We start from the raw sequence: 12,364 nt of genomic DNA, 5'->3' as shown, positions 1-12,364 counted from the left end.
TCCCCCATAGGTTTGCAAACTTTTCTTCAATGGTTTTCCACTAATATTCTCCCTTTTGACATCAATGGAAAAGGTGCCAAAATGCTAATTGTCAAACTCCCCCTTTGATGAACATTTCCATCAAAGTACCTATATTGGATCAAACCAATCCACAGCCAAAAATATGTCTAGTGCCAACAAACAGTGTTATGCAAAAAACATTACATAAGAGCTCTACAAATAGTTCTGCTCACTGCGACCACTCCCCCTTATGAGTAGTACCAAGCGTTACATCAAAATGAATGAATAATGCTCTGAATATACTGGGCTAATGCAAATCTGCAGTAGTTACTTTCCACTAGGTGGGGCCATCACCCCAAGTATACATCTGAGATACTCAAAGGTGTCTTTAGCCAATGGTTTAGTGAATATATCTGCTATCTACTCTTTTGTACTCATGTACTCTGATCTTATTTCCTTTTTAGTGACCTCTCTCAGAAAATGATACTTAATTGCAATGTGCTTAGTCTTAGAATGGAAAACTGGGTTCTTAGACATACTAATTGTACTTGTATTACTACAATGCATAATAGTAAGTTCAAAAAAATTAATACCAATATCCTTTAGCATCTGTTTCATCCACATCATCTGATTACAATTGTTTGCTGCTGTAACTTATTTTGCTTCCAACTGAGAGATGCAATCTTGCTTTTTACTTAACCAAGATACTAACCTTCCTCCAAGGAAAAATGCTACACCACTTGTGTTTTTTTATCATCCACATTTCCTGCCAAGTCAGCATCAATACATGCATACAATGTGAAATCATTAGATCTGTCATACCATAAGAAAATTCCAATGTTCTTTTCAAATATCTGAAAATTCTTTTTATTGTTGTAAAGTGTGTCTTTTATGGATATGCTTGATATCTTGCTACAATTCCAACGGCATTAGCAATATCTGGTCTTGTATGAGTCAAATAAGAAACCACCAATCATTGATCTGTTCCTTGTTTGCATAGCATTATGTGAAACATCATTGTTAGACAGTTTGCATCCTATAACTATAGGTGTTCCAACAGATTTGCAATTTTCCATGCCAAATCTTACCAATAAATCTTTAAGATACTTAGTCTGAGATATGAAAATGCCATCTTTAGTTTGTGTTATTTGCAATCCCAAAAAGCATTTCATTTCACCAACCATAGACATTTCAAATGCATCTTTCATCTTATCAGGAAACCTATTAGCTGCTTCCTCATTTCCACCAAAAATGATATCATCAACAAATACTTCAATAATCAACAAGCCATCAGAATTAGTTTTCAGATACATGTTACTGTTTGCATTACCTTTATTAAATCCCAGCTCAACAAATGTTTATCCAACCTCGCATACTAGGCTCTAGGTGCTTGCTTTAATACATACAATGCTTTCTTTAGCTTCCATACCATGTCTTTTTTTCTATCAATGGAAATCCATCAGGTTGTTCAATGTAGACTTACTTCCTCAAGTTCGCTATTCAAGATAGTTGACTTAATATCTATCTAATACACTTTGAAATTTTTATTAGATGCATAAGGCAAAAACATTCCTACACTTGCAAGAAGGGCAAAAGTTTCTTCAAAATTTATGTCTTCCTGTTGTGAATAGCCTTAACATACCAATCTTGCTTTGTTTCTTACAACTTCATGTTGCTCATTCATTTTGTTCCTCAAAAGCTATTTTGTACATATAACATTCTTATCTTTAGGTCTAGGGACTAACTGCATGCATTGTTATTCTCAATTTGTTCAAGCTCTTCTTTCATTGCATTTATCTAAAAATTCATCCTTACATGCTTCATTAGTATTCTTAGGTTCAATTTGTGAAATCAAACAAACTTCATCTCTTACTTTTCCTCTTGTCATCACTCCTCTGCTAGGATCCTCAATGATCCAATTGTCAGGATGGTTTCTTGTAGTATATTTAGGTGTTTGCTACTCTTCTTTAGATTCTTCAATCTGTACCTGTATTCTATCATCCTTTTCAAAGAATAACCCTTGTTCTATATTCTGATTTTGTACTGGTCTCTGACTTGTAGTAGCCTGATTTGAATCATCATCAAAATCATATTCAAATGTTCTTTCTTGTACCTTAAATCTCTCATCAATTCTGACATTTGTACTTCAACTGTTTTCTTCAGTCAGATTATAACATCTATAAGCCTTACCCTTAGTTGAATAACCAAGGAATATGTCTTCATCTTTTCTAAGATCAAATATACCTATCTCATCTTCTCTTTTGATATAACATTTGCTCCCAAAAATTCTGAAATATTTAACATTAGGTGTATGGCCAAACCATAGTGCATAAGGGGTTTCACTTGTTCCTTCCTTGATCTAAACTTTGTTCATAGTGTATACTGCAGTATAAATTGCTTCTCATCAATGTACATGTGATACGTTACCTTCAAGTAACATTGCTCTAGCTGCTCCACTCATTATTTGATTTCTTCTTTCTAGTACACCATTTTTCTCGTAGTGTCTTAGGTGCAAATACTTTCTTGTGAATACCATTATCCTCACAAAATTCAGAACTGATTAGAAGTAAACTCTCCACTTTTGTCAGAACTTAGACATTTTATCCTAACTCCTGGTTCACTCTCAACTTTTGCCTTGAATATCTTGAACTTTTCAAAAGCTTCAGATGTTTCTCTCAAGAAAGCAACCCACATCATCCTAGTGAAATCATTAATTAAAAGAATGAAATACTCCTCACCATAGAAACTTCTTGTCTTTGTAGGACCACACAGATCTGTATGAAGTTGAACAATCTCCAACTTTTCTAAAGTAGCAAATGCCTTGCTTAGAAATGTATTTCTTTTTTGTTTAGCCACCACACATCATGTTAGCAGGTTTAATAATCTTAGGTAGATGTCTGACTGCATCAGAATTACATACGTTTACTATGTTATCAAAGTTTATATGACAAAATCATTTATGCCATTGCCAACTGACATCAACTTTTGCAACAAGACAACAAATCTCAGTAGGATTCAACAGAAATACATTATCTATTGTTCCTGTTCCTGTGGCAATCACATTCCATGTTTATCCTGGATTGATATTGTAGATGATAGCCCTTGTCAACAAATTGTCCAACACTCAACAAGTTATGTTTCAAACCATCAACAAATTATACATCTTCAATTTTTAGTCTTACCATCAATAGTAATAGATCATTTTCCATTAATAGGACAAGGTGCATTGTTACCAACTCTAACCAGACCTCTATCATAGCTCTTAAATTCAACAAACTTCTCTCTATCACTTGTCATGTGATTTGATTATCCACTATCTATAATCGAGTCTGATTTGTTTTTCCCAACATGTGACAAGTGCTTTTTCTTCTTTAATAGGACTTACTTCCTTAATAGTAGCAAATCCAATTTCATTTTCATCATCACTACCTAGAAAATTGATTTCTTAAACTTCAATTTCATCATCACAAACATACAAACATTCCTTAGGAATCTTTGATTTGTAAGGTCTAGGTTTCACCTTAGGTTCTCTTGAAGGACATTTAAAAGAAAAGTGACCAGTCTTCTTACAATGTCAGCAAACAAAAGGAGCTTTGTTCTTGAAAATACCCTTACTTTTAGGTTCTCTTTTTGCGAACAGTGATACAAACTCATCAATGTTATTCTATTCTCCGTGAATATTTGCCCAATTTCTTGCATAGTCTCCAAAGCTTCCACTAGTGCTTGCATTTTTTGTGAGTACTCTCTTATCTTTGTGTGCACTGGCTCTAAAAGAAGTCTCCACTCTAGGCAAAGCATCTTTTAGTGTACTAGTTTTTAAAGCTTGCAATTTCCCAATTAGCATTTCTCTTTTTAAAATCTTTAATAAGAGGAATAACTTCTTCAATTGTGTTTACCTTGTTGTCATAAGCTAGTGTCAAGGATCTTAGAATCTTCAGACAAACTTCATCTCCTATTATAGTTCCTCTAGAGCTCTTTACTCCAGTCGTAATCTCAATAATCCTCTGCACACATGTTCTAATAGTTTCGTCTTCTTGAATTCTAGCATTCTCTAGCATAGTTTTCCAATTCTCAAATCTCATGCTCTTTGTATATTTATCACCTCCATAATATAACTTTTCTAACTTAATCGAAATATCATGTGCAAGATCAAGACTTTTTACCTCAATGAATTCTGACTCTGATAAGAACAATGAGTGGACAAAATAGTTTCCGTGATGAGTGGACAAAACAATTTTCGACGACTTTGCGTAGTGGCCATTGACTGGTACTTTGACATTGATCAAACCAAAATCTCTACATGGGAAATCCTTAAAAATATAATTGCAGGCTGAATTTTGGTTGCTTTGGAATGATAACAAGATTGTTGGCAAAATCTACAATACTAAACAATCGAAGGATGAAATCCAAGGAGGGTATGGCCAGTGGCTAAAGGAGTTGGTAGGAAAGATGGAGAGCCTACCGACGAATGGACTGAAAAAGCGTTGGTTTATTTTAAGGAGAAAGATGAAGATTGTACCACTACCATTGTAAGCTGATGCATACAATAGGGCAATGGGCTTAGAGAGTGAAAGTAAAACAACAAAGAAAAGAAAAACATATTGTCCAATGACGATGATTCTTTGGGTGAGAGCAATGACAAAGAATCTAATTAGAAAATTCAAGCCCTATAGAAGGACATGCTACAGACAATGAGAGAGTTTAAATCAATGAAGAGTTGCATGAGCTAAAACAAGGATGGTGACCTATGGTGTACAAAATGCAAGGAGGAAAGCCACCCTAAGGGTGCCTATCCAAAGAAACTATTCTGGGACATTTGTCAGATAATGGATCATTCCACAAATGAATACCCATATAATATGAAGATGTGGAGTCTTGTTGAGACAAGAACCGTCCACCTCAACAATGATGGTGAACATACAACCCACCAACACAACAACATCATCCAACGATTATCAGAATAATTGATAGGGAGGAAGGAGCAACAACAATAATGTTGGCCAAAGTTGCATTATGTATGATGCTAAAACATTGGCAATGATACAATGTCATGTATGTAGCCAATGAGGACATTTTTTCAGGGACTACTTGAGAGAGGAAACACTAAAATATCTCTATTGGTAGTGTGGTCTAGGAGACCAAGAGGATGCGAATAGCCCGATGTCTGGGATAAATTTGTTAAACATTGAAAGAGATGCTACAGAGGAAGGGGTGTTGGCAGTTGCTCAAGGGCAAGCAAAGAAGACCGCCTGTTCACATTCTACTATAGAGAAGTAGAGGGTACATGAAGCAAAAGTGGATATAGACAAGGAGATGATGGTCGAGAGGAGGGAGACAAATGACACGACTAGTACCTCATTGAGGAGTCAAGCCGAGCAAAACATACTAAGGCAAATGATGCTGACAGATTCCAGTAAAAATTAAAGACCTTCAAACCCTGCAACAATTATGGACAACTTTATTGAACATGATACTATCACTAAAACTATCAAACCATGTAGACCGTACGGAAAACTCTGTCAAGCTTTCGAAGGACCCCATGTTGTTGGTTAACACGGGTAGACATCTGACGGTGGTTGAGATGGGCATTCTTGGCACTATCTTGACAGAGGGTCGAGTGTCAATATCTTGCTCAAGGAGACATGGAAAAAGCTAGGGCGACCTACATTGTGGCCGCCAACTTTCCATCAAACCTATCAGGACACTGATGGCACAAAGTGTGATAATTGACACCCAACCGTTCGTTTTGGATTTTGTAGTAATCTAGCTAAAGAGAAAGGGGTATGATGCCATTCATGGTAGGGCTTGACTGGTGCAAGCAAAAGTGAACCATGACTTGAAGAGGAACGCCTTGTCGATGGAGAGGGGTGGCAGGAAATTTACAATTGACTTGAAGACTCCAATGGTGAGTGAGGACTTCGCGTCTTCATTAGAGTAAGAAGCAAAGGAAGAAGTGGACCAAGAGAAGTGACACAAAAAGTCCAATGAGGAAGGTGTTCTCAAATTAGAAGGATGCTCGAAAGATGATTTGGACTCGATGAACGGACTATTTCATTGGCAGATGGAGAATTATGAGTTATTTTAGTATAATACACTCCAGGTGGACGAGGGGGCAAAAAAGGATTCATTTCCACCTAAGTACGGAGAGTACAAGGAGGGGGACAAGGCAAACAGATGTCGAATGACTAGAGGAAACAACCGCATTTCACACCTTACGAACATTTTACGGTGTGCGAAGTAGGAAGCCAAGTTTTGTTTAACGGCCTCTTGTATGAGTCGTACTATCATGAGACTAGCCTTTTTTGAATGAAGATTGGGAGCAATACACGATTCCTAGGATAGAGACAAGGTTGTCACAAAACCACCGAATGACTTCTCTTTGTGTAGCTAAAGGAAGCAAGAAGGGAAACCTAACCATGTAAAGACCAAACCCTAACCATTTTTTGCTGCACAAAACGACAAGAAAGTTATAGTTATTGATGCATTTGATAGGCAAACAAAGTTGGAAAGCCAAGTTGTAGACACAAGCAAGTAATTCCAATAGTATGGATAAAAATGCTTGATTGCTACCTCAGGGGTAAAAGTTGCAGGTAAAGTGGGTACCGGTTCAAGTAGCCTAACGAAGAAACTCTGGAAGTATAAATGACATTGGCTCCTCCCAAGAATGTAGTAATAATGCAGGCATTCAAGGGGTTGAATGGACTCGAATGTAGGAAGTGATGGCAAGACACAACGAAGGATGACTTGATAAAGCAAAATTTGAGAAGGGCATAGGTACAATGGGTGATACAAATGCTTGTGTTTTTTAATTAGAAATTCCGATGTTGCACCGAGGGTTATGATAGACACTGTTGATAGATTCTTGAGGACTAGTACATTCAAGTACCTCGGCCATGACCTCAAGGTCTCATTTACAACCATGGAATTCACAAGGGTATTCGGCATACTAGGCAAGGATGGTAAGAAAATTGATTTGAAGGCTAAGAAAATGTTGAGGGATGAAAAGGAGTTTTGGATAAAGATGGTATCTCAAGACCTCACACCTGTAGACTTGGCATCTATGGCAAAGGCATTGAACGGATAGGGAATGAAGAAGTTGTTCATAGGCAAAGGGTCTTAGTGTTGCTTGATGGATATAGTGAAGAGAAGATTGATAGGGTCGAGCAGAGCATCTAATATTGCTTTACCCTAGATAATCCTCATGAATGGGTTGCAAAATGTTTGTGTCTATGATTAGGCATCACTCCTTGCCGAAAGGATGTATGAATTCATGATGTTGCAACACTAGACCTTTTACATGCCACATTATGCGATAGGCCTCTTCTTGGACGCTGCACGAGTCTAGATTCCCCATGCAAATTTTGAGATGAAGCTTGAGGCACCCTTGCTCCTAGTGAGCCATTGATTAGAGACATTTGGATGTAGGGACGACACTCGTTGGTCAAAAGCATTGTAGGTAAGTTGCTTCAGAGTTTGAGCCAGAGGAGTTAGAAAGGCTCTTGACATTTGTGAGTGTGGGATGCTTCGAGGAGTTCACAGCTTGCTACAAGTCTAGGGGGTGGGGTACCACAGAGTCCCTTGCCATGATGGAGGACTGGGCACTCTGGGAGAGACCAGGAGAAACTTGGGTGGCTGCATTGGTTAGGGAGATTAAGAAGGCCTTCATAGAAGGCTACTACACATTATGTCACACAAAGCATGCCTCGTGCACACATGAGATAGCCCCGAGGGAGTTGGCAATTGAGTTGGAGGCAGTGAAGGGAGATGTGGCTCGAGATAGGGAGGCATGGGCCATAGAGAGGGTAGTCATGCAGGCTGAGAGAGATCTTGTTGGCTGGAGGGGGCCAGGGCATATAAGGTCATGTTGGAGTTATACTTGGTGAGTTTGATGGACGCTGTGGATGGCAAGGAGAAGTTAGTAGAGGCAGCTATGGTGAAGAGGAGGATGGGCTGGAAGTTGGTCGCAGATCAGGACTTGCAGCTTGGGACACAATAGGTGTACGAGTTGTGAGCTCGCTTAGCAGCAGCCCCACCACCACCATCAACTGCTATGGCACCATGGACACACTCATCCTCTCTCATCCTAATTTTTCTTCTCTCTTGTACAATTGTAGTGTGGGTTTTAACATCATTCCATTTTGATTGTACGTCGTCCGGAGACAACTTTCCTTTTGGGAGGGATGATGTCGGGAATAATGATATGCTATCGTCTAATATGTTATTAAGTGTACACTATGTCATTGGTCATTAGTATGGCCGAGGGGTAGGTAGTTATGGTCACAACGGTTCATGTCACACCCCCTTGGAGTTTATATGCACTCTCTTGATGGAATAGATGATCACTTGGTATCATTGTCAACGATTGTCATTGTCACTGTGTGGAAATCATAATCAGATATAAATTTTGGTTGGCATTAATGGAAGAAGTGGCAGTTTTCTGATAGTGTATTGCACTTATTTGTATCCATTATAATTATTCTATCAGTAGTTTGCATTATTTCACTTTACCCGTTTGCTGTTTAACATATATTTTATATATTGTAATATTATATAATATTTTAATTTTACATATATATATCTAGAGTTGTCATAAAATCAAGATAGGAATAAACAAATTAGGAAAATAAGATGAGAATCAGGTGTTGAGCTATTTTAAGGAAAAGAGAAACGGGAAACCTAAATCATAGGCATATAGAATAAGACAATAGAGCAACAAATAATTTTACTTTTAAAGTACATTAAAATATATTTTGCCTTACATTAAGCAGACATAAGATAACTTTGTAGAGGGTTTCCTTGCCTGTAAGGCATAGTAAGGCACATTGTGACGGGACATGATTATTCGGAACAAAATAATGCAATTTCATATTTAATAAGACTGTGTTTCAAAAGAGGACTGTCTCTTCTGTGCCTTTTTCTGTTCTGTCTATTGACTGTAATAAAAAAGTTGAACTGGTTGGACCTAGTATAAGTTTATTTCTTCTATCTGTTCTCTCATATGTTAGCAGTTAATAGTTTGAAATTTAATAGACAAAATTATAACCAAGTTTTAATGAATAGGTTATAAAATTTCTTTAGGCTTGTAACAGATTGATACAAATGAATAATGTGTCTGCAAGTGCAAACTATAGTTGCATGCCAAATATAGATGGATACTCGAAACATGATATTTGCAATGTTAATGAAATGAATCAGGAGGCTTGTTGGCAGCTATCTTCCATTTGAACACTGCAAATATTCCAGATACAATTAACTTGCATTAAAAAATTGACACAATGTTCAACCCAATAAACTGAAACATTCCAATGGTTGCAAGTGACATGTAACAAGGGACAGCACGTATTTAGCAAATGATACACTGAACTGATTCTTCTGCTTTAAATTTGGGTCAGCTTATAAGAATGAGACATTAATCCCCAGTTTTAAGTTCTGATCTTTATCTTTAATTAAATTAATAACTAATGGTGGAATTTCATGTAGCTATCTAAATTTATTTGTTGGTCCAGGATCTTTCAAGTACCGCAAATTTCCAGGAGCATGAATTGTGGCTGCAGTATGCAAAGACTCGAAGTGCCCGTCATAAGATAATGAAAGTGAGTGTAGTCCTCCATTTCTGAATTTTCTTAGGTTATTTTACTAACTTAACTGAGATTTTGGTTTTCATCTCCCAGTTTTTGAAAGAGCAAACTGCACTGAAAGAGCAAACTGAAAGAACAGTAGATACTGGCAAGTTTTTGGCTGCTGACATAGAAGATATTGACCAAGAGGATAGTGATGAACTTATCAAAGCCATTATGCAATCCTCTTTGTTACATACAGTGAATGGAAAAAGTAATCAGTTAGTTAGAGAGGTTGGATTAAAGCTCAACGGCAATGCGGAACTTCTGAGAAAAAAAACAACAATTTTCAAGCTAAATATCCCACAAATGGATGAGGAAATTTTGGGTCGCCTGGAAAAATGGAAAGCTGGTAAAGTGGCAGATTGGCATGGTTTGGAAAGGAGGCCAATACAGTGGTTTAATGTATGTTGTATTGACCGAAAAGGTGAGATTTCAAAAGAGCTCCTGTTGTTTGCACTTCTGGACTTTTTTCTGGGACAACTCTGTTTATTTACTTTTTCGGTTGTTTTGCCTGAATATAATGGCTGATTGTCCTGCATTTGTATTCTCAAGGAGTTTATGCAAGTTATCGAGTGATAGTTTGTTGATGAAATCTTCACTGGTTGGAATGCCTTCAATCAAGTCACTTGAGTGTTCTCTTACAGGAAGATAAATGTGGCCTACTTAAGTGTGCTATAACAATTAGGCTATAAAATCATTGGAGCAAAAGCAGTAAATACTGGAATTTGAAGTTATAAAAACCGATTAGAAATAAAAACCAAATGTGGTCGGTTAAGTCCTGTCAGGCAATGTAGCTCATACGCTTGTCCTGGTTATCAATAATGTTGACTTTGAATTTTGTTATGTGAAATTAACTATTCTATTTTCTTTGGATCCGACTCCACGATCGAGTTTTCTCCGTTTTTGCCATTCTTATACTTGCATCAGTTATTCCCTTTTCCAGCAGTATTAGTCTTTCAACCTAGTTATTTGCTTCATGCGAGTAGAGCCATGCTCAGGGGTCAGGTTTGTGGCTTTTGGATTGTGCTTTTCCAAAAACTACATTCATTGAATAAGCTTATTTTTAGAAGTAATATCAGTGAAAATTTGGATTGAAAGCGTGGTAATATATCTGTAAACAAGTGGTGCCAATGCTGTTCTGCTCCTTTTTTTGCATGTTTTGACCTTCAATTTTTATATTTATTTTAGGTATGCTCGCAGAAGTCACATCAGTATTTGCTGCAGCTGGGATTGTAATATGTGCGTGTGTGGTAAGAGAATTAGTTTCTTCACTGAGATGTAGGCATCACTTTATTGATGTTCCTGATACGTATGGTGTTGAATGCATTACTTTTGCAATAAATTGTAGGCTGAAACTGACCAGACCCGGGGGTTAGGGGTGATGCTTTTTCATATTGATGGAAATGTTGAGAGTATGGTAAGATAGTAAAAGTTCAAGGCTCTTATATAAATCTTTAAAATAGTTTCTTGATACCAAGATTTTTCTGTTAAGATATCTGTGTCACCTTCAATGAATTTGTTGGATTTTTCAGGTTAAGGCATGCTCAAGTGTTGATTCAATCCAGGGCGTTCTCAGTTGGTCTGTGGGTTGCACTTGGCATATGCCCCGGTTGTTAAAGAGCAGTTTTGAGTGTTGATCTCTGAGAAACCCTCTCCAAATCCATCCAGAAATTTCAAATTGGTATTGTACAATAGAAATTGATATGCTGGTTCTCATAGAATTAGAGCCATTTCTTCATTATTTTGTACCATAGAAGAAGCTTTGGTGCATATATTCTAGGCCACCAAATGTTGTATCTAAAATCTGTCTGTGTATTATATTAGAGAAACTGAGTGAGAATTAGTTTTGGGCTGTGTGATTCATGTAGGATTTGCAGAAGATCTAGAATTTCAAGTTCTCGTTTTCATTTTGTTTTCTTTCATCAGATTAAGTCATCATGCCATATAGCTTTTGGGCTTTTGAGATTACATAGCAGGTACACTTTAATAGAAAGGGTGCACCTGGAGGCGGTAATTGAAAATTTGTTCTCTGCCAAGTGTTCTGTTGGTTTAATCAACACTTAAATGCAGGTGGATGGATTGGGTTTCAGGTATATGATTGTAGAGTTAATAGCTTGTTTTAGCTGTTTAAAAGGTACATTGAATCTTGTATCAAATTTTGACTAAAGCAACAGATGAGATATACAGACATTGACAAAATGTAAAAAATAATAGGGCACCCTGCCAATATTTTTAAGCCTAATGTTGCAGGGGTGGCTGTTCTATATTGAATTAATGACAAGCACAAATGTTTCCATATTCATCAATGAATATCATGGATCCGTGGTTTCATTGTTCAACTATCTCCAACAAAGTTATTATTTACTTTAAGAGCTTATTTTGATAAAACCCAAACACAGAGAACCATCTTTATTTTTCATGATATGATTTCTTCATCCTGTTATGGTAACCCAGAATATCTAGGCAGAACCTTCATTGATTAAACCAATTTTGGTATATATCTTAACAATTTATATTTAATTCTACATTTCTTGAAATATTTAGCAACCTACGTACGTTCTTTATAATAGTTTTCATATTATTTCTTCAAGTAATGTAATTATAATTCAGTGAAAATTGTAGTTTCGTACGTACTATTATCTAACCATTTGCATTCATTGTATTTTTAAGCAACGTACCTAACACGAGCTTTGTGGAGATAACAAGGGAAGGTAGAGGCAGATATGTGCTAAATATTGAACAAT

At 36.8% G+C, this 12,364-nt stretch overlaps 1 protein-coding gene across 3 annotated transcripts in view; it reads left to right on the top strand.

The window, feature by feature from the left end:
- The window catches only part of RSH1 (RELA/SPOT homolog 1), a 199,202-nt gene extending 187,280 nt beyond the window's left edge, over positions 1-11,922 (top strand). For all 3 annotated transcript variants that reach the window (XM_089813727.1, XM_089813728.1, XM_089813726.1), the window contains 5 exons: positions 9,507-9,593; positions 9,672-10,044; positions 10,809-10,870; positions 10,969-11,037; positions 11,153-11,922. In XM_089813727.1, the coding sequence (XP_089669853.1) occupies positions 9,507-9,593; positions 9,672-10,044; positions 10,809-10,870; positions 10,969-11,037; positions 11,153-11,257 (696 nt within the window). In that variant the 3' untranslated portion in view covers positions 11,258-11,922. The remainder of the gene's footprint in view (positions 1-9,506; positions 9,594-9,671; positions 10,045-10,808; positions 10,871-10,968; positions 11,038-11,152) is intronic.
- The last annotated feature ends 442 nt before the right edge of the window (positions 11,923-12,364 follow it).

This window comes from Cupressus sempervirens, chromosome 2 (genome assembly GCF_028749045.1).
Source record: "Cupressus sempervirens isolate cs-2001-9-10 chromosome 2, ASM2874904v1, whole genome shotgun sequence".
Lineage (NCBI taxonomy): Eukaryota > Viridiplantae > Streptophyta > Pinopsida > Cupressales > Cupressaceae > Cupressus > Cupressus sempervirens.
Note: the sequence above shows the minus strand (reverse complement) of the source record. Positions and strands in the feature narration are given on the sequence as shown.